Source organism: Lepidochelys kempii, chromosome 1, assembly GCF_965140285.1.
Source record: "Lepidochelys kempii isolate rLepKem1 chromosome 1, rLepKem1.hap1, whole genome shotgun sequence".
In the NCBI taxonomy this organism is placed as follows: Eukaryota; Metazoa; Chordata; order Testudines; family Cheloniidae; genus Lepidochelys; species Lepidochelys kempii.
This window is the reverse complement of record NC_136380.1, coordinates 100579051-100602342: the sequence shown is the minus strand read 5'-3', so window position 1 is coordinate 100602342 and position 23292 is coordinate 100579051. Positions and strand designations below refer to the sequence as shown.

Below are 23292 nucleotides of genomic sequence, written 5' to 3'. Positions count from 1 at the left end.
AGGTAGGCTAATCAGGGCACCTGGGTTTTAAAAAGGAGCTCACTTCAGTTTGTGGTGTGCATGCGAGGAGCTGGGAGCAAGAGGCACTAGGAGCTGAGAGTGAGAACGCGGACTGTTGGAGAACTGAGGTGTAGAAGCATTATCAGACACCAGGAGGAAGGTCCTATGGTGAGGATAAAGAAGGTGTTGGGAGGAGGCCATGGGGAAATAGCCCAGGGAGTTGTAGCTGTCACACAGCTGTTCCAGGAGGCACTCTAGACAGCTGCATTCCACAGGGCCCTGGGCTGGAACCTGGAGTAGAGGGGGGCCCGGGTTCCCCCCAAATCCTCCCAACTCCTGGTCAGACACAGGAGGAGTCAACCTGGACTGTGGGTTCAGAAAAATGGCCAAGCTGATGGCTGCCGTGAAGCTCCAAGGCGAGCAAATCCATCAATAAGCACAAGACCCACCAAAGGTAGAGCAGGAACTTTGTCACACCATCCTGAACTTCAACGGCATATGAACGTTTCCTCAGTTTCAGGATGGATCACCAGCCTCATTTCTTTTTAGGAATATGGAAGTACAGTAAAGCCCCATTTTCCAGTCTAATTAGGATCAGGACCAGGGCCAGGGCCAGATCAGATAATCAAACCTCCATATAAACTGGAGAATGGGAAAATGCGATGCTGCAGCGCTATCTAGCAGCCACAGGAAAGATCGTCTGCTTCTGGCCCTGGAGTCCCAGCTGTTCGGTAAATGTGGAGAGCTGGTTAAGGGAAAGTCAGACAAATGGAGTTCTACTGTACTTGCTTTAAAACCTGTTACTATGATACAGAGGAGGGACTCTCTATTGCTTGGAGAAAAAGAAACAAGGATCGCTTGCCATAGTTGATTCTCATGAGAAGGATCCCAGAAGAGGAGGGGAAAAGGCAGTTGGTTGCAGGCACTGTGTGAAACTGGATGCAATATCCTGAAGTTATTATGTTTATGACCAACTGACCCATGGTGATGGAGGCTCGTCAGTTCCCAAATGGAACAGATTGTTAGGTATGGCGTCACAGGAGACGGTCTGAACTGCCTCAGGGTCCCATTAGAAGAGTGCTACTAGACTGATGAAAATTGAGAAGAGTGAGCAACAGCAGTGGACTGTGTCCATCTGTGGAAGTGTTGCCTCTTTTTTCCCTGAAGCTCAGCAGGGCTTTCACAAAGAAACAGCGATGGATCTGACCTATGTAGGTCATATGACTACTGATACATTTCCTTTTAGGATTTATCATGTAGATCCCAAGGTATTGGACAGTTGCTCTGGAGTCCGTCAGTGTGCAATGGGTCTCATCCATTTTTGAACTATAATTACCACCCCTCAAAGGGCACGCCCTCTACCATCAAATGTATTTTGAAGGAAGCCTGACCTCTGTAGCCACAGAGATCGCCTTGTGACCATCAAAATATAAACAGTCTGCCACATCCAGTGCAGGCTGGAGGCCAGTTTAGGCCATTAATCAGTCCTTGGAGATAAAAGGTGGAAGACTGTTGGTGAAAGATGAGTTTTTGTCGATCTGAAAGTCATAACTGGCCATTAAGGCCTGGTAGTTGGTGAGGTGAATTGTAAGAGATCCACAAATTGGTGGGTCTACACCTGGACCGCTTCCATTCGAACCTGCAGGGCCTGTACAATTCTTTGAGGAGCTCTTGGAAACCTCTAAAGTTGTCCACCTAGGGGACAGTAGGATAACTACCTCCTCAGGTGAGGATGATGAGAGTGCCACAGGCCCAAGAAAGTCTCCACAGAGGTGAAACATCTTCTGGTTTATCCTTGTGCTATTGTGGAGGTTTGGGGACAGCCTGGGTAGCTGAGGCCATCAGGAAAGGCACTTTAAGATGGTGAGATTTATCCTGGTAGTTGACTCTACTTTGAGTGGACCATGGTCCACATTATGGCCACATCTGTATGGATAAATATGGTCCCGAGGGCCATAAAGTCAGCGAAGCGTGTGTCCTGTCTGGCAAACATCCCAATAACTGTTTTAGAATGAGGCTCAGTCTCCTTATGAGGTTGAAGCAGGTGGTGCAAATGTTCTGGGGAGTATGTATGTTGGTGCTCTGAATCCCCGCTACTATTTCATGCTAATGATGAGGCTGAATTAAAGGAGCATTAGACTTTGCATTAGGTGGTGTATTAGATGTCGGTGGAACCAGCAAGGTTACAGAAGTATATGATGCATGCTAAAGGAAAGTTCCACTATAGCTAGGGAAATGGAGGTGACTATCAAAGGCGATACCAGCTCCTGCAAAACCATTAAGTCGATCAGTGCCCTGAATGTCATCGGTCCCAGCTGGCGTTGTGAAATGGATAGCAAAAACAGTGCCAAAACCTCAGTAAGCAATGGTGACAATTCAAGCACCAGACTGGAGGACAGTGCCACGGCCTGTGATACCAGAGGCTGCAGAGCAGGAAGTTGAAGGTGTCGAGTTCCTGACTGAGGAGGCACAGAAGTGAGGTAGTGAGCTGTGGCAGGAACTACATAGGGCTGTGAAATCTCAGAGGAAAAGTGGTGCTGGAGGTGAGATTTTTAGTGGTAGATGATCTACCACTGCAATTCCTCACTCCCTGTACCTTCTCAGATGATGGTCTCTTGATGGGTTTGGTCCATCTCAGTGCCAGGATTGAAGAGGAGGCTCTATGAGTCACTGAACCAGTGCTTGCACCTTTTGGGGCCATGTTCAGGGGGACCCAGAGAAGCTGGGTCAGATGCTGATTTCATGGACTGGTTCATGAGGAATAACTGCAGTCACTGTCTTTTTGGGTTCTGGAAGTGAGAGACTTGCAGAGGTCACATTTTTCCAAAATGTGAGACTCCCCCAGGCAGTCTTGTCATTCGAAGTGATCATTCACAGGCACAGCTTCCTCACACAAGGGTCAATATTTAAATCTGGAGGACAAAAGTAGAGGCCACCCTGGAGCCTGAAGTCTAATTTGGGCAAATCAGAACAGTTTGAAAATTTAAAGGAAATGTCAACTAGTTAAAAGAAGTGGTAAGAACAAGAGATTGCTAGCAGTGAAAGCACAGACAGCAAGCCTCTCTCTCTCTCTCAAAGCCAAGAGGCAGTGATAAAAACTGAGCAGCAGTTGAGCTGCTCTGTCCTTTTATGTCCTCTGTACAGAGCACAAGGACTCTGAGGGTGGATACATACCATATGGACCCTGTTGACCAAAGGATTCAGAAAACGAGCATGTGGGATGCACATTCACCATTAATGGAACGTGCATATAGATAATCACTCAATACAGAAATTGACACATTAGTAAAAAATACTTTAAACTTACATTAATGACACAGGCATCCTTTGGATGACCTTTTTCTGTAGTAAAACAGCCAATAGGAAATCCAGGATTGCAAAACTTCTGGTTGTTGTCAACATCATAGCACCAAGTTACAGGCATGTTGTCCACAATCCTATAAACAAAACACTAATAGAATTAGAGACAGAGCTCATAGTAACATAAAAATAAAAGTCCTAGATCTATTTAACCTGCAGTAATTATTTGCATTTTGGGGGGGTGGGAGGGGGAGTCACTGAACACAGATTGCATCTTCAACACTACTTTAAATTCCTAGAATTCTGAAGGATTCGTATTCTTTACAAAAAAGAACAACATGACTATTGTGTGTTCCTCCTGGCAATTATACAAGTGTGAAAGTAGCAATAACATTCCTTTAAGACTTTAACTGCTGGGATTGCACCAAGGACAGTTAACTCAATTTCCAGATAATGGAGGTGCCTGGTGACAGCTGTACAGGTAAAGCAGATCCTAAAAAGAGGGAACTTTCAGTTTCTCTAGAAGTTGAAAGCCTACTGCTGTGAAATTTCACACAGCATTAGTTTTTCTGTGTAATTTAGTTTATTTCTCTTTGTAAAAATTAATGTGTCACTTGAAATTGGACTTTCATGAAATTAGGCTATATTGCCAAGGACATTAATTGCCTTTCTTCACAAAATGTGGTAGACAGGTGTATCCTGAGTAGACCGGGTGCAATATGTAAGTTTCTGGGAAAATAATTGTGTTAGTTTTAGCTAGTATTCATCGTAACAGTTGGTGTATAACATATCAGTTAAGCCTGAAGCCTCCTGCATGCACATAAGTCATCTCCATCTGATAAAAACCTCCTCCAATGAAGTCTGTATTTTTCGGTCAGATTTCATCTCACAAAGAAGGCTTCTACGGGCAAAAGTAGCAGCAGCAGCTTCACTTCTACCTTGCCAGACCTCCTCAATTGTGCTTACTCATTAACACACACTCGGAAGGTAGTACACGAAAGAACTTTGCAGTCAAGCAGTTACACACCTGACGACCCACTCCCCCACACACAAGAAGAATGAAGTCACCTTACACTACATACCTTCTTCTCCACTCAGCCCTGGTCTACACTAGGACTTTAGGTCGAATTTAGCAGCATTAAATCAATGTAAACCTGCACCCATCCACACGATGAAGCCCTTTATTTCGACTTAAAGGGCTCTTAAAATCGATTTCCTTACTCCACCCCTGACAAGTGGATTAGCGCTTAAATCGGCCTTGCCGGCTCGAATTTGGGGTGCTGTGGACACAATTCGACGGTATTGGCCTCCGGGAGCTATCCCAGAGTGCTCCATTGTGACCGCTCTGGACAGCGCTCTCAACTCAGATGCACGATTGTTTGCCATTGCTCTGACGCAGGGAGGGGCGACTGAGGACACGGCTTACAGGGTTGGCTTCAGGGAGCTAAAATCAACAAAGGGGGTGGCTTTACATCAAGGAGTATTTCAGGCAGGACTTCACGGAGGGTTCCAATAAGAAATGGTGCACCTAAGTTATTGTTCTTATTGGAACAAGGAGGTTAGCCTGGCCTCTAATACATGGCTAGATTTACCTCGCTGCACCTTCTCTTGTGAGTGACTGCAGTGTGACCTAGAGGAATGAGTCCCCTAGACGGGGGAGGGGGGCAAGCAAATGAATACAAAACATATCTGGTCTATTTCTTGTTTTAATCCACTCCATCTATCTTTTACATCTTTAGCTGGCAGCAGACGGTGCAGAAGGACTGCATGCCATCCACATCTCATGGCTGCTCGGCAGAAGATGGCACAGTACGACTGCTAGCCATCCTCATCTCTTGCCTGCCTGGCAGAAGATGGTACAGTACGACTGCTAGCAATCCGTATTGCCTGCCTGCTCACCATAAGACGGTTCAATAGGACTGACTGCAGGACTAAAGAGAATGACCTGGTCAAGTCACTCCAAATTTAGTCCCTGTGCCCATGTCTGTCCAGGCGCTCCGAGCCGACGTGGCCAGGAGCACCTCGGACACGACGAGAACGGTTACCAGTCGTACTGCACCGTCTGCTGCCAGAAGGCAACGGGTTGCTGCTACTGTGTAGCAATGCCATACCACGTCTGCCAGCACCCAGGAGACATAGGGTGACGGTTACCTGAGCGGGCTCCATGCTTGCCGTGGTATGGCGTCTGCACAGCTAACTCAGGAAAAAAGGCGCAAAACGATTGTCTGCCCTTGCTTTCACGGAGGGAGGGAGGGAGGGAGGGAACGGGGGCCTGACGATATGTATCCAGAACCACCCACGACAATGTTTTAGCCCCATCAGGCATTGGGATCTCAACCCAGAATTCCAATGGGCAGCGGAGACTGCGGGAACTGTGGGATAGCTATCCACAGTGCAATGCTCCGGAAGTCGATTCTAGCCTCGGTACTGTGGAAGCACTCCGCCGAGTTAATGCACTTGGAGCATTTTCTGTGGGGACACACACACTCGAATATATAAAACCGATTTCTAAAAAAACGACTTCTATAAATTCGACCTTATTCCGTAGTGTAGACATACCCTCAGACACAAACCTTGCCATTATCACTACCACAGTACACGATGCACAACCGTCACTCTGTTCCCCACGGATCTTTTCCCCCTCCTCACTGTCCACAATAGGGCTTCCTTGGCACATTTCAACTTTTACTTTCTAAAGAAAGCTGAATTGAGTGTTTCAGATGAATTCCCACTTCAGCATCAGCTTTTCTAGTAAAAAACTGCCACAAATGAGGAAGTCCTAGTAAAGTTAAATGGAAAAAAGTATGGCAGCTCAGAGTAGGCAGTGTTTTTCCTTACTGAAGTGCATTCCTGACCACCATGCTCAACTGTGCTTCCCTGATGGTATGAACTATTTTAACTAGTGAGTTTACATGGGGTAAAAAGTTGAGAGCTACTATAGTTAGGTGAAAAGCAGCTGCTTTCACACCTCCCTCCAGCAGCTCTTCACAAGATTGTTTTATTGTTAAAAAGGCTAAAAATCAAGAGCACAGTAAGTTTCCAATTTAGGCTTAATAGATAAATCTTGAAAGCAGCCCAGCCCCCTGTGAGGAGCTGCAGGAGGAGAAGACAAGACAGCAGGATATGGCAGGAGAGCTAACATAAATGGAAACGAAAAATGTCAACAACAAAAATATACATTTTAAAAAAAAAGAAGTTGTCTACCACCACCCCTCTTTCCACTATGAAGTTTTTTCCATTGTGGAAGGATAAGTCCAAAAAGAAATCATTTAAAAGAATTTTAAAAAATCCAATAGCTGTAATTAGAACACCATTAAAACACTCCAGGGTACGTTTTACTGGTCCATTAATATGTCTTAAGTGGCTGAAGACACAAGACTGCAGTCACTTTATTTGCATCACTGGACAAATAAAACGTCCTGTTGTGTCTTAATGCTACATATTGGTACAAATGCACTGAGTTATTGAATCACCTTTACCATTAAGTGTCTTATTGTTAGTGGGCCAGAAATGCTAACAAACACAGTGTCCCAAGATACCCAGTAAAACAAAAGTTATGGAAGAGAGATTTCATGGACCAATTCTCCAGGAAGCCCTGGTAAAGCCAATACGATAGGTATTTGCTTTAGTATCTTCCATATATTTTCTTTGCATTACACTGACATTAAACCATTTTGGGTAAAAAAAAAGTACTTAAGGTTTAATTCACCCATGGACTGCTATCAAGAGATTCAATTTGCTGCTCCCAAGGCACCAGAAACTGGCTGCTCCAACCTGAGAAGTCAGGTAATCAGGGTATGAGGGAGGAAAAAAAGAAAGGGTCACCAACACCTACTCACCCAAGGACTAAATCTAAAAGTCCTAGAGAAAATTTCCTGCATCACCATGCCCTCCCCAAAACCACACCTCAATAAATCAATTTAATTCTCTCCCTCTATCACTTAGAAGGTTCCTCTTCACTGCTACACAGTCCTCCATTCCTAAGAGCAGACCAAGCAGGTTCTTCTTCCCAGCCTGCTCTCTCTGATCTCAGGTACAAAGGAAAGTCTCTAGCCCGCAGCTCCATGTTGATGTTGACACAGAGCAGAAGCAAAAGAGGACTCTTACTAGCCAGCATCTCTCTCCCCCCCAAAGACCATTAGCAGCTTGGAGAATAACCTCCAACAGTAAGTAGGTAGGAAGCCAGGACCGGGGAAAACCAAAACCAGAAAAACCTTATCTCCTCCTATCAGTTTCTGGCCAGAAGAAGGGTGGGATACCCACCAATGTTGTAGAGCAACAAGGTGCTTTCCCCTCTTCTGCCCCAGATACTGGGAAGAGGAGTGCTTTTAGGGTGGTCCTATTTCCCCGCAAGTAAACTTTTAATGTCTACAGCAACAACATGTACTTGTCAGGATTGTTTACAGTTTCCAGATTCCCACAGGGCTCTGAAGAGCAGCTGTGAAACTGACCAGAATCCTATTCATTTCACCATGTTGTTGCTGCTGGGCAGATATCCGTGGCAAATGATTAAAAGTGATCTATTTACAGACCTCAGAAGACAACATTGCATCTTCCTACACTTTGTTCACATTTGGCAGGTTAGGTTATCTTCACAACCCTCAATGCTAGAAATCAGATTATGCTTTAGTTTGTTCTTCCCCTCACTTGATAGGGCTAAGATAAGTGAAACAACAGTTTTTCCTGCAGATGATGTAGTCTAACTTTCTTCTGGTAATAAAGATGAAGTACCATCAAAGATTGATGCATCAGAAGTAGCAATACTGAAACAAATTTCAAAAAACAAAAAACAAGCAAACAAAAAAAACACTACACCAGTAGGCCCAGACGGTATACATCCAAGAGTTCAGAAGGAGCTTAAGTAGAGAATTGATAAGGGAAACATAAGGACACAAGGAGAAACCTATGACCAGGAGAGGTAATGACAATAAGCAGGTTGCTTAAGTGTATGAAAAACAAGACGACTCAACAGTGCTACTGGTCCATTATTAAATGGATATCCAAATTGTTGGTAATGCAGGAAAAGCAAAAAAGGGTTCAATAAATATTTCTGCTCTGTATTTGGAAAAGACAGATGATGTAGTCATATAATATGATATCCTTTTTCATTCCAACAGTAGCTCAGGAGAGTGTTAAACAGCAGTTACTAAACTTAGATACTTAAATTAGAAGGTCCAAATAACTTGCATCTAAGAGTTTTTAGAAGAGCTAGCTGAGGTGCTTGCTGGACTGTTAACACTGATTTTCAATAACTCTTGGAACACAGGAGAAGTTCCAGAAGACAGCTAATGTTGTGCCAATATTTTTAAAAGGTAAACATAGTGACCCAGATAATTATAGTCCTGTCAGCCTGACAACAGTCCTGTGCAAAAAAAATGGCCTGGCTGAAATGGGACTCTATTAATATTCATGCAAATCAACCTGGAAAATAGATCCTATCAAACTAACTTAAATGTCTCTCTCTGACGAGATTACAGGTTTGTTTGATAAAGGTAACAGTGCTGATGCTAATCCAGTTTATTTCCTGTGCAGCTTCCACATCAGTTGTATGCCCTGGTCATGCCTTGTTCATTGCTGGTGCCACCACCATTTGAAGCTGCACTAGCCATTTTTGTGGAGTTGTAGTTGTGGGCACCTTGCACTACCATGAGAGATATCCAGGTGAATTTCCCTGCAATTCTAAGACAGTGACAGAGGGCTGAACTAGGCCCGCAGACTAACTAGTAACAGGCAATAAATAGACTAACCTGACAATTTAAAAAAAAAGAGAGAGAGGATAGTGTTATAAACAAAAAATTTTACTGAACCGTGGAGCTGCATCTTGTTTGGGCTAAAAAAATTCTATCAAATTATTTGTACCATCAAACGTACTGGTGATATCAGCACTACAGTTGAAAAATACAGGTTAATTTACTCAAATATTTAATTTGAGGGGGGAAGCACTCCATTGCATTCAAATTGGAAAAATAGTTTATTAAACAATCCTACTTCAGATTCCATGAACAATGAGTAGTTAATTATACTAACTAACTCTGAAGTTGCAAAAAGGAAAGTCTGCAATTACACTTAGTAGCTCATCATTCTTATGGCTCAAATGACAACACTTGAAAATGTTTTAGCAACAAGTGAATTTAATGTTTTAGAAAGTGCTAGAATGACAGCCCCAGAAAATTAATTCTTTCATTTAGACACAGAAGACGCACACTTTTTCAGGCTGCATCTTTGATTGTGCCAGACCAACATAATTCAGTCCTACAAAGTTTTGAAAGCAAGATCCAGACTGCAAATATTATTAAACATACACCAAATTAGTAACTTAGTTTACACTCAGATTTAGAAGGACCAAGTCACATTAAACCCCCTCTCAAATTTTACTTGGTACTCTTACTTTACAAATGTAAAACTTCAGTCTTCATAAAATTAATTTGTCTTTCACAGTTTATGTATGCTTCCTAGTTCATTTGCACTAGCATGTGGCACCCCATCCTTGACTTGGTCCACCATGTTCTGACCTACTCCTTTTTTCAAATATTGCCTAAAAGCTAACTTCTGTAAGTCCTATTCCACCCCACTGGCCCTACCCAGTTCCCACGAACACAGCTGAAAAACTCTTGTTCACTTCATTAAGAGTTGGATTCAGCCTTCTAAAAATAATAATTAAAAAATACAATAGTAAAGGAACAAGAAACATGCTTACTATCACACCTGTAACATTTACTCTTAACACTATCTGCCCTTTTGTTAATATGTCCATGTAAGTTCCTCAAGACAAGGACCTCTGAGTCTGGCAGGCACTGTTGAACCCAGGTAAGCAATATGTAATCATTAGCAAGGCTAAGATTTTGTGTCGGATATTTTTAGTAAAATAGGTCACAGGCAAAAAACAAAGGTCATGGTTTTTGTGAATTTTTCTTTTTTGCTTGTGACCTGTCTGTGATTTTTACTAAAAATATTTGGGACAAAATGGGGATCCGCAGATCCCCACACCGCCTGAAGTGGGGCAGCTGCGCAGGGGTTCCCCCACCACCTCTGGCAGCCCCCACAACTCGGCAGCCACAGCTCCTGCCCCTGCAGGGGACCCTGCACCTCCCAACCATTGAAGTCACAGAGGTCACTGGAAGTCATGGATTCTGTGACTTCCGCAACCTCTGTAACTAAATCGTAGCCTTAATTATTAGGTTCATGCACTACTTTTATAGCATACTCTTTCCTATTCACTGTAAAAATAAATAAATTTTTAAAAGTGTTTTGATAGCTGCAATGCATAGGGTTTTTTTATTATTATTACAGTTGCACCAAGAGGCCTTCATTCAGGTCATGGGCCTATCATTTAAGATCCTGTGGAAATACACACAAAGAGAAAAATAGATAAACAGAGGGAATTGAAGGGTGAAACAACTGGCTACATAGACTATGTGATTGTCCCAAGTCAGAGATCCTCCTTCTTCCTCCAAACTATAGAATATAAAGATAAATCTGTAATTTTCATTGACCATCTGTCACTTAACTTTTACTGGCTGTACGTTTCCTGTTATTAAAGCAGTGGTTCTCAAACTTCTCTTCCATGGACCACTCGAAAATTGCTGAGGGTCTCAGCAGACCACTTAATGATCTTTCCAAATGTTGTTTGTACCATTAGTTAACTACTGTAAAGCGCTTTGGATGGAAAGTGCTATATAAAAGAAACGATTAATAAACATTTTTTGTTCTACAAATAAAAGCACAAAACTCGTATTTTAATATCAGTAGTCTTACCTTTCTAATGCGATGGCTGTGGCCTCTCTCCACCACCGCAGCAGCCCCAGAGCTGGGGCTGGGAAAGAGGGTCTCTCCCCCACAACAGCAGCCACAGAGCTGAGGCTGGGAAGGAGGGCCGTCCCCAGCAGCCGCAACTCTGGAGCTGGGGAAAGTCACCTCTTTCTCTGGCCGCCACAGCCCTGTGTACCCCAAATTCCCCCCTCCCCCTCTTCTCACCCCACTACCCCCCTCCCACTTGCCCCCTATTCCCCCCCCCCCCCCCCGAGGCCACCACCTCACTTTACATGTGCATGCCTCCACTAATTAGGTGGTGGCCCTTCATTGTCTTGTGTGCAGCAGCCCAGGAGCTCACCTTAGAGGGAACTATCCGCGGACCACCTGAATGGAGCTCACGGACCACTGGTTTGAGAACCTCTGCATTAAAGTTTACAAATTACATTTTCCGCCTGTTCATCCCCTCAACAAAACCCACTCCTTCCAGAACACATGGATTCCAGCGCAAGTATTCCCAACCAGGACAAAAGGGGAGCCATAGAAAGAGCGTGGAGGTCCTTTAATCAAGGTTTTCCCTCAAGAAAAAGGGAACATGACCTCTACATAGAGTAGCATACAGTGCTGCAGGTTTAAACCAACAATCATATCTAACAATCATGCTGTTTTAGCATGAAGACTTCAGACAGTAAGTAATGTGAGAACCATAAGCTTTACAGCTAAGCTATTCTATTTATGAGTGGCATGTTTCAATAAAAGCAGAGGAAGTACCATGTAGAAGTAACATGACATTAATTCCTCACCCCAACCCTGCACGAGAACAGACCAGAAGAATTCCCATTTCCATCAGTTAACATGAAGTGCTGAATTTGCACCACCATTTTACAATAGTTAATACAAATATACTAAATAAACCAATTTGCTCTTAAATCTTAAAAAAAGTTAACTTACCAATGATGCTGATAGTTCAACAACATGCTTTTTTTCAGAAAGTCCAATTTTTGCTTGTCCTCTGATTTTTTTGTGTCATACACTTTTGTGCAAACAGATTTACATTTCTCTTCCTTCTTAAATGTAAACTAAGAAAATGAGACAGGATTTGAGTTGAATAGTCTTTCAACAGAATCTGTATTGTTCTATACTAAAATTAAACTAAACAAAATATATCCCATAAAAACTTAAATTATAATTATGTGGTTAACCCACAAGCAGACAACCCTAACACCCTGGTATTTTATATGTCTATGTTTATTATCCCGTATTATTTTAAAAATATAATATAATCAGGTTCTGTGTACTCTACAGCAAGAATCCCTGGACTTCCTTGTAATAATATATTTTATTTCTACCTTCCTCGCAGACACAGACACACACCCTCAATACTGAAATATATAAATTGATGTAAGATTAATTGACTGTTTTCATCAATGATTTTAGACTTTTTATTTAAATGTTCCATGGATCTGAGCAGTGGCAATGTTGAGCAGGTAGGTCAGAACCTACACTGATAGTTTATCCACTCTACAGCTTCAAGCAGGACTCCTGCTTTTTGAGAAAAGCTGGAGAGCAAGAGTAAGATACAGGCAGGACCCAGCAGGAAAAGGAGACATTTCAACAAAATGACAAATTAAAAAAAAAAAAAAGCCTGCACTCGGGGTCTCAGGAATTTGCCAAATTCTGCAGCTCAACAAAAGTGGCATCCACAAGACCCTGCCAGAGATTAACAGAACTGTTCACATCCATCAAAGCTATTGTTTCAGGCTCTCTGAAAATATAGGAAGACAACATCGCTTCAGTTGACACTTGATTCAAGTTTTCAAGATTCTCTCTACAACCATAAGGGCTAGAAAAAATTAATTATATAGATTCAGGAACACAAGAAATGAATACCACAGCTACAGAATTGTGTAACAGAGATCCCCGCATATTCAATTTTATCTACACCGTTAGACACATTATACCTTCTGTCACATGATGTTATTTAAAAAAACATTCAGAAAGAGAAGCATGTATTTTAATTCTATATTATGTTTACAAATTTCTATTACGTATCTTAAAATCAGGAACAATTGTTTAATTTATTGACTTTCAAATTTTCTGTTTTCTATTGCAGAAAACCCTTTAGCCGAGCACAAACCTTATATGGTGATGGTTCTATTCTCTCTCCAAACAATACTTGACCAAGATTTTCAGATGGACGTTTCTCATCTGCTGCTTGGCAAAAATCGAACCTAAATTAGAGAATATGCAAGCTGTAGCAAGGATTGAAATGTAAACATAGTACAAACAAAGCCTAATCTTCCCATCCAGCCAAATCTAAGACAAACACCTGCAGTTTTTTTTTTTTGGTTTTGGTCAGAGTTCAGTGATTTCTTACCAAAATCTGAGCGACTCTAGGTGTAAAATCAACACCTGCTATTTTAAAAATGCCTCTTTCAAATATTTCAGAATTCAGTTTAAATTAAACACAGATACTTTAATAATACACTTACTTAAATGCATTGGAAGATCAGTGTACACATTAGGATTTTAGCCAGGAATTTATTAAATCTACACATTTAGAAATCTATAACTGCTTTAAGAAAAGGACAACACTGGACTGCTACTTGAAAATATATATACGGAGGACCCCTTTGGCACATGGGAACCAATTAAAATCAAGGTTATTATGCTTTTATTGACCCCTGGATTTAACTGGGAAATTCCCAGAATTGCCATGGCTGAATCACAATGCACCATACTTGCACCCATTAAAATGCAAAAACTAACTAACACTTAACCCCCTTCGATAATAATCACTGCAGCATTCTTTGAAGTGATGGCATTAACACAGTTTGCACACATTTTCCATCCTGTACTACTAAGATACATAGCACGGAAATGTTTAAAGTTAATACTTCGTTAAAATAATTGTTGCTATCCCCCATCCCATATCATTTGTTATTACAATTTTAATTCATCTGGCTGCAGGCTAATCAAGACAGCAGCAGTGCTTTGACCTACAGAATGACTACTACTAGCACTAGAAAGTAAAAAATTCTTTTCTAACTAACGGTATTCACAAATATAGTTTAGGTTACAAAATACTCACAAATGGAACCTGTTCAACAGAATAAATGGTTTCTATGCACTGGAGAAATGCTAGAAATTGGATCTCTGTTCACAATGTTTTAAGAAAACCATTCAGAGACTGCCTTTTGCAAGAGTTGGCAAATGAAGTTACACATAAAACAAAGTTTAGTACACTTACGCAGTATATTCATAGGGAAGAACAGATTCCACAGAGTCAAGTCTGTTCACAAACAGCTCTATCACAGACTGAAAAAGTTAAGACACAATTAGCAAAATTACACTAAAATTATATCACTAGGTATGACTTGGGGTTAAGTTTAATGACCACTATCAAAGTTACAAAAAAAAGCTGCCTTGCACTTTGTATTTAATTACACCTGCCCAAAGTGAATGTAAAGCTCTCCAATATCACAGAAAGATAGCATTTCATATCCACTCTGCACAGCTGTGACTACCCAAAGTTCAAGGGAGCAGAAAATCATGCTCAGGAGTGGTATTTCTGAATTAGAATGACAAATACATGTTGATTTAACTGCTTAGTTAAACTATTACTATCTCACTAACAAATTACATTCAAAATACAGGAAGAAGCAAAATTTGCAAACATAAAGACAACTTTTGCTGAATAAAGCCTTAAAAGAACATGCATGATTACAGACTGACCTGGAAGCACTGCCCATAGCTAAGGCTGCCCAATACTTTCCATTATAAGACCCTGTTTTCAGGTACTTACAGTAACTCCACATTTAACGTCCTCTCGCTTAACGTTGTTTCGATCTTATGTCCCTGCTCAATTACAGAACATGCTCCATTTCAAGTTGTGCAATGTTTTCCTATAATGTCATCTGGCTGCCTGCTTTGTCCACAGCTGACAGCCCCCACATCAACTCCCCTAAGCCCCCCCACACAGCGCCTCCCGCCCGCCGGCAGACCCCGAGGATTAGCACCTTACCCCCCTCCTCTGGCAATCAGCTGGCTTGCGGCGTTCAGGAGGGAGGGGGAGGAACGAGGACTCAGCACGCAGGCTCCCCCTCCCTCTTGAACCCCACAAACCAGCTGACTGCCGCGGGCAAGAGACTGGGGAGGGAAGGGGGAGGCTGCGTGCCAAGTCCTCGCTCCTCCCTCCCTTCCTCCTGCCCCCTGAACGCCACAAGCCAGCTGGCAGGGGGAAGGAGGGGGCAGGAGCGAGGAAGCAGCATGCAAAGTAAAGAAGGGGAAGAAGAGGCGGCGGGTTAAGGGTGCGGGCTTGGGGGAAAGGGTGGAGTGGTAGGCCGAGGGTTAAGCCCTCCACCCCTGGTGCTTGCAGAGTAGGGGAAGCTGCTGCTGCGCAACATGGTTCTCCTAGCTTACAGCACCTTCAGCCTCCTTGCCTGCCTCACTGTCCTCCAGTGCCAGTGGGCTGTGCCTGTGTGGGGTAAGGCGGGGGGCATCTCCCAACTATAGTACTGTATGGCAAAAAAAATTTTCCCTGAAACCTAACCCCCCCCCCCCTCCATTTACATTCATTCTTATGGGAAATTAGATTCGCTTAACATTGTTTCGCTTAAAGCTGCATTTTTCCGGAACATAACTACAATGTTAAGTGAGGAGTTACTGTATAAAACTTTGCCAAACTAACTACTTGAGCTAAAATTTTCCATTCCAGGAGCCTGCAAGAGGCAGAGACTGGGGCTTTGTTTTTCCTGCTTGTTTAAAGTTTCAATTTAGCACCAGACATTTCAAAGAATGTGGCACAGAAAAAGTACATTGTTTTGCCCACGTTAAAGAAATTCTTACAAAAGTTTCACTGAAAAGCTGCTTTGCAGCAGGAATATCAAATTTATTAGGAGGGTTGCACTTTTTGCCATTCCCATGAACACTCCCCCAAGTTTGGCCAAGCTAGACGCCCCTGGAGGATGGGGTGTGAGAATCACAGATCTCACACACAGTAAAGGTTTGTTAGAACATGGCAGCTAAATTCTCTGAAGATTCCATCTGTACTGACCATGCTCCATCCCCTCACAGCTCCTACACACTAAGCAGACTTCACATGTGCCAAAGAGACTCTACCCCAGGGTTGGGCAAATTTTTTGGCTTGATGGCCACATCTGGGTATAGAAATTACATGGCAGGCCATGAATGTTCACAAAATTGGGGTTGGGGTGCGGGAGGGGGTGAGGGCTCTGGCTGGGGGTATGGGCTCTGGGATGGGTCCAGAAATGAGGAGTTCAGGGTGCAAGAGGGGGCTCCAGGCTGCAGCGGGGGGAGGGGTAGGGGGAGGGGAGAGCACGTGAGGGCTCCAGCTGAGGATGAGGGGTTTGGGGTGAAGGAGGGCATTCCAGGCTGGGACCAAGGGGGTCGGAGGGGAATCAGGCTGGGGCAGAGGGTTGGGGGTGGGGCAGGGCTCCAGGCAGCGCTTACCTCAATTGGCTCCTGGAAGCAGCGATATGTCCCCCCTTCGGGTCCTACGTGAAGATGCAGCCAGGCAGCTCTGCCTGCAAGCCGCCCCATCCACAGGCATCCCTGCAGCTCCCATTGGCTGCGGTTCCCAGTCAATGGGAGATGCAGGGGCGGCACTTGGGGCGGGGCAGCATGCGGAACAGAGCCCCCTGGCTGCCCCTACATCACATGCTGAGCAGCCCCCAACCCAAGAATCGGAGTGGGGTAAGCCCCAGACCCCACTCCCCAGCAGGCACTCGAGGGCCAGAATAAAACGGCTGGTGGGCTGCATCCGGCCCACAGGCCATAGTTTGCCCGCCCCTGCTCTGCCCTATATTCTGAATGCTCTCCCAGCTGGCACCCAGGCATTGAAGATGAGGAGAAAGCAACCACACTGGAATGCAAAGCGGCAAGAATTTAAGCCTGGGAAGCAAGATAGAGGGAAAGCATGGGCAGAAGCTGGAGAGATAAATAGTTAAGAGGGGAGACAGGGTAGAAGCAGAAAGGTGGGTGGCTACTAGAGCACACTCCCCCATACAGAATCTGGAATTGAACCCAGGAGAGAGTCTCAATATTTCTTTGCGGTCAGCAAATAGCTGTGACGTTCACAGGCAAAGTGTGTCACATCTCCTCTCTAGTGCTCATCCACATAGATGATAGCAGCCTACTAATGGTACCAGTTAGGGATCTATGCTGTGGATCTGAACACCTGAAACCTGCTGATGACCCAAGCTGGGTATTCACAAGACAGAATTTCTGTTTTTCAGTTTTGTTTTGAATTCAGAAATTCACAAAAACAAGAAACGATGGGTATGTCTACACTGTTCTGCAGTTCAGATTACAGGGCACATACCGAAGTGCTGAGATGTAAACCCCTCATGTGAACTTCGCCTCTTCAAACACAACTACATTAGCGTGAACAAGGCACCTTACGTTTGCACTCGCAGCGTCCGCATGGGAGAGTTATAGCGCAGCACTTAGGTGCACACTGCTATTCACACCCTGTAGTCTGAACTGAGGGGCAACGTAGACAGACTATGTTAAAAGAACGTTGAGGTTGCAAAGTCAAGAACTCAAAAAAGGTAGGAAGTGCCAAAATTAAGGTTGCCTGTGCACCCTTAATTCCACTCCCTTGTATGAATGATACAGTCTTATTACATAACCACATACCCATCCGGCCTGTATCCCTGCCTCATTCAGCGTACAGATTAGATGACACTCTGGAAATGAATAGCTGGATAGTGAATTAGGCTGTTTGTAGGACATCAGCCCCATTTGTTGCAGAAGGTGGAAGATGTGTAGTGAATGAGACAGGGGAATACAGTAAGTGAAAGGATGGCCTCCTGGTTAAGGAAGCTGAATGCCACTTTGGGGAACTGGATTCTATTCCTGCAACAAGCAGAGTTCCTATGTGATGTTGGGACACTCACAAACCAAAATGTTCACAGCTGGCCACTAACTCCATGGTCTTCATTTTCTGCATACCCACCTTGATATACCCACAAGTGCTGAGCACTCATAACTGCAACTGAAGTCAATCGTAGCTATGCCTAAACACACGCAGTGCTATAAAAATGTTAAGTACTCTGAAAAACCATGCCCCAAGGTGTCTCACCGGGGGCACCCAAAATTAGTAGACACTTTTGACAATATTGACCTTAATTTCGCTGAGCCTCAGTACCCACCTGTAAAACGGGAATACGCCAATCGAATCTCACAGGAAAGATAAACGTACTAATGTTTGTGAAGCACAGTGGGTAACAGCACCTGAGAAACATCCTAGAGGAAATTCATAGTTCTGTATTCAGTACAGGGTTTGCATTAAACTAGGCTTAGAACCATGCACTGAATGAGGAGACTAAAGAAATATTGAATAGCTGCCCATTCACTAAATGAAGCAGGAATCCTGTGGGGGGAAAAATAGCAACAATTCTGTAACTATAGACTGCATCAGAAAGCAAACATAGAGGGAGCTGAATGGAAGTTGGAAACAGCCTTAATTCTGGCACTTGCTAGTTGCTGAGTACCTGACTTTGCAACCTTAACATGCTTTCAGGGTAGGGGTTTTTTTATGTAATATGGAATGAAAGGAATAAACAAATGGGCAGTGTGTGGTAAACAGATATAAAACTAAATGAAAGAATATTATAATGTTACTGTAGGGTACAATTATTAGCAATTTCAAGTATAGTGTTGCAAATGCACCATATCTGGAGAATTACTTTGAAGGCATTCTGCGCCAAAAAATTAAAAGTTCTGCGAATATTTTAAAATTCTGAAAGTTTTATTTGTCAATAAATAAATGCAGAGGCTCCAGCATGGCAGTGGTTAGCACAGGCCACTGGCTGCATGAAGGTGGGAGATCACCCTGCAGCCCCTCCACCCCCGGACACCGACTCAGCTGCGAGGATGCACCTGACTTTGACATAGCACAAGGCCTGGGCCTGCCCCAGAAACACCCTGGGGCCCTGCCCCTCTGCGCCAGGTGTGGGGTAGGCAGGATCCAAGTGTAGGGGGATTCAGATGTGGGGTGAGAAGATTCTGTGTGGGACAATCCAAGTGCAGGCAGCTCAGTTGGGGGCTTGGTGTGGAGGGATCCGGATGCACAGAGGCTCATTGTGGGGTTCCAGGTGCAGGGGCACTGGGATCAGCAGGGGCTTCCAGGTGAAAGTAGCTGGGGCTCAGCGGAGGGGTCTGGGTGTGGAGCTTGGTGGGGTGGAGATCTGGAAGCAGCTAGCTGGGGGCAGTGGCGTGGGGGTCTGGGTGTACAAGCTCAGGATGGGGCAACGGGTGGTGGTTTGAGTGCAGGGAGCTCAACGGGGGGTGGTCTGGGTGCAGGGATGGGGGTCCGGAGGCAGGGCGCCTGGGTGCAGGGTGGGTCCAGAGGCAGGGCTGAGGTTCAGTGGGGTAGGGGTTCAGGTAAGGAGGGCTAAGGGGGTTCAGGATGTACTGGGTGAGGCTCGGCAGGGGTGTCTGGGTATGTCCACATTATGATAAAGGGGTCTGCCTAGAGAGTTATTTAGAAGCTTGGGGTCTTAGATGGTAAACTCTTCAAGGCACAGTCCTGCTTTGCAACATATTTAGAGGACCTACCATATTTTGACAACTAAGATATGCTACAAAAGATAAATACTGAAGTACCTGTTAGACCTTATGAACTGGTTATTAATGGCTTGTATTTTACAGCATATCAACAATATAAAATTACTACACCTCTGTGATAATTACTCAGTCCATATGAATTTAATTTTATATTCTATTTTGGTACGTCAAAGTTACTTCAACTAGGGATGTGTTTGTTCCCTGATCCACTGACTCAGCAGCTACTGGATCAAATAAATGTACATTTTTTTGATGTAAAAGATGCTAATCAGAATTGCAGTTGTAAATAACAGGCCTGCTTCCTTACAGGGCCATGGTCTAGTGCTTTATACTATAAGAAAGCAGAGACCCGAGCAAGTAAGTAACAATAGTTTCCAACCCTGAGACTTTGTAAGACACAAGACCTTAAAACTATGTTAGGCCTATACTGGTTCCTCAGTCTGCTTATTCTAGTCTCAAAACACAGACCAGTGTAATTTCAACTCATGATATCACCATAAACTTGTAATAAAGATAAATCTTTTCCCTACAATTGGACACAGGTTAAACAAAAATTTTACAAAAAGAGGATCACTGATAATAGAAGTTAGTTTGAAGTTAGAACTCAAGAGACAAAGCAGGTATATGTATTTTAGAAAGTTCCAGTTTAAAAAAAAAGTCACTAACTTATTAACTTCTGTTAAGATTTAGTTTAGAAGGGAATGCATAAAAGAATTCAATGGATAATACAGAATGCTATTAATTTTTGTTGCAAGTCTGTAGGACAGCTGGAGAAAACAAATCAAGAAAAACAAAATGGTTAAAAAAAAAAAAGAAAGTTTCACAATTCCCTTATAAATTAGTAACTACCAGGCAGAACTGAAAATATATTCCTGAATAATACACTGAAGTAGTAGTCCATCTGTTCACTCTTATCATAGTACCACCATTTCCATCACAGCCCCACTGTGGTGTTGATATTTGACAGATTATATATATATATATATATATATATATATATATATATATATATATATATATATGAAAGATTTTTGTGTGTGTGTGTGTGTGTGTATATACATATTAAATACAACATTGACATTCATGCAGCTAAACAGGAAAAATAAGCTGTTCACATATTCCCCCCATCATAATCATCCTTGCCTGAACTCCTAGCAGCTATAAAATGGCTTCATTAAAAAAAAAAAATTCTGCAGCTCATTCCATGCAATCAAAGTGATCAAGGGACAGCCACATCTTCTGCATTGTATGTCTGCTTATTATTTCACAAATACTGCAAAGCCCAAACATTAATCTATGCCAGTAAAAATGCTGTCTCCCATTACACCTGATTGTAAGCTGGTTAGGTAGTAGGGTTGCCTGTTTTGGTTGGATGTAGTCCTGCAACCTCCAGGACAATCCTGGAGGATTGGCAACCCTAAAAGCAGTCTTGCAGCACACCTAGCACAACATTACTGTTGAAGAAATACTAATGAAGTAGAGACAGCATGTTAAGGAGAGAAAAAAAATCTACAAAAGACATGGATCACAGGAACTTCTGGGGGGAAAATCTCACACCCCAGCAGAGCTGTGACAGCAGGAAGCATTAGGTCGCCAGGATCAATCATCCAGAGAGCTCACAGTGCACCACCAATTCCACTAGCACTGCAGTGAAATGAGGGGAGATCTCAAAGGCTGTACTGTTTAGTTTAACTGCAAGTAATAATTAACCCTTACCAAGAAGGGGCAATTATCAAGGAGTCTAGCTCTAAATTAGATGCCACCCTATATGTGGCTGACACAGAGGCACCCAAGGGCCCTGGCAGGAGCCCCCCAGCACATAGGCGGTCACCAGCCTGACACTTCATTAAGACCCTCCTCAAGGAGAAGTTTCAGAGTACCAGCCGTGTTAGTCTGTATTCACAAAAAGAAAAGGAGGACTTGTGGCACCTTAGAGACTAACCAATATATCTGAGCATGAGCTTTCGTGAGCTACAGCTCACTTCATTGATGAAGTGAGCTGTAGCTCACGAAAGCTCATGCTCAAACAAATTGGTTAGTCTCTAAGGTGCCACAAGTCCTCCTTTTCTTCTTAAGGAGAAGTAGTACCTAGCAAGGGGCCACCTCAGCCAGACCTAGGGTTACCAATTCTGGTTGTCCATATTCCTGGAGGTTTCATCACATGACAATCTTTAATTAAAGATTAATCTTTAATCCTGGAGGCTCCTGGACAATCCTGGAGGATTGGCAACCCTAGCCCCACCCCAAACACTGGCGGGGGCCAGGCAGGTTTCCTGCGGGAGCCTCGCCTCGCCCCGCTTAGCAGGAGGCAAGGCCAGGGAAGCGATCCCCGATCCCCAGCGCCAGCCCCAGCCCCACAGCCGGCGAACCACGTTCAGCCCTACCGCGGGGCGCAGACGAGGCCGGCCCGGGCTTCCCACCGGCCCCGCCGCTCACCTTGCACTCGGCAGTCGCCTTGCCCTCCTCGCAGAAGTTGACGGGCGCCAGGCCCGGCAGGTAGAAGGCTCCGCCGCGGGGCGCGCACACCGCCAGCAGCGCCACAGGCAGCAGCAGCAGCCGCCGCCGCGGGAGACCCATGGCCCCGGGGACACGCAGCGGCGGTGGCCGGGCGGGGCGGGGGCGCCGGGCGGCCTGTAGTGGGCCTCGCAGCGGCATCACGGCTCAGTTCCCGCAGCAGCCGCGACTTCCGGTTTTCCGGCTCAGACACGTCACCCTGCGCTGACCTCCCCGCCCCTCCCTCGGAGGGGGAGGGGGCTGAGAGACTACTTCCGGGTCACACCCAGTCCCCGGCCAGTTACTATAGTAACAGGCTCATCCCGCGCGCCGCTCACACCCTGGGGGGGCGGGGCAGCCGGGCGGCCGCTGACGTTTACTGGTGCTCGCTTGTCACCCTGCTCGGCTTGTCCGTTATGACGCGCGGGAGCGGAGCGGCTGCCTGGGCGTGCCGGTGTCTCCCCGGGGTGGGGGGGAGAAGGAGGAGGGAACTGAACTGTTTGTCGTTCCCGGTCTCTGCGTCACGCCCAGTGCCAGTTAACAAGAGGGGGTGACCAGAAAGCAAGCGTGACCGACCCGGACGCTTTTCAGGGGCAGGGGTACGGTTGCAGGGGTACAGTTGCATACATAAGAAAGCCCCTAATACTGGGATGTCATGGGGCAGCCGGTCCCTAAAGCCAGTTTAGCATAAATAAAGGGGGGGCACTTCCACGGAGCCCGTTTTAATATTCGTCATCCCAGGCCCGTTTGGGATTTCAAATCAGGAAACCTGTTGTCTTCTGAAGAGTAATTTTGTCTGAGATCACCCCAGCTCCAACCTTGAGCTCTGCCAGGGGTCAGTCCTTCTAAGCCTTCCATAAGGATTGCCCCCATGGGCAAAAGGTCCTGTGCATTTGCTGGGTTAGAAAGAAGACCCTGAGTCAGTTTAAAGTCAGGGTGGTTTTTTTTTAATCTAAAAGTCCTTTCTTTGTGGGTCTCTGGGGAATCTAGTTTGAAGCAGAGTTTCTGCAAGTGGTGGTACCTCTCTGAAGGTGTTACAGCCCGAAAGAATTTGCCTGATCGCTCCCCACTTCTTACTTCCTGGAGGAGCTGTGGGCACTCTCCCTGTAGGAATTACACACAATCCCTGGCCTACAATCATACATAAATCAGATCTTC

The 23292-nt window shown here is 44.5% G+C and overlaps 1 protein-coding gene across 2 annotated transcripts in view; it reads right to left on the bottom strand.

Moving 5' to 3' along the window:
• The window catches only part of TM9SF2 (transmembrane 9 superfamily member 2), a 69665-nt gene extending 47300 nt beyond the window's left edge, over positions 1-22365 (bottom strand). Inside the window, exons 1-5 of one of the 2 annotated variants that reach the window (XM_073348591.2) lie at positions 22078-22365; positions 14300-14367; positions 13187-13280; positions 12001-12128; positions 3308-3437 (exon numbers count right to left, since the gene is read on the bottom strand). In XM_073348591.2, the coding sequence (XP_073204692.1) occupies positions 3308-3437; positions 12001-12128; positions 13187-13280; positions 14300-14367; positions 22078-22296 (639 nt within the window). In that variant the 5' untranslated portion in view covers positions 22297-22365. The remainder of the gene's footprint in view (positions 1-3307; positions 3438-12000; positions 12129-13186; positions 13281-14299; positions 14368-22077) is intronic. The other variant, XM_073348582.2, reaches the window with a different exon arrangement.
• Between the last annotated feature and the right edge of the window lie 927 nt (positions 22366-23292).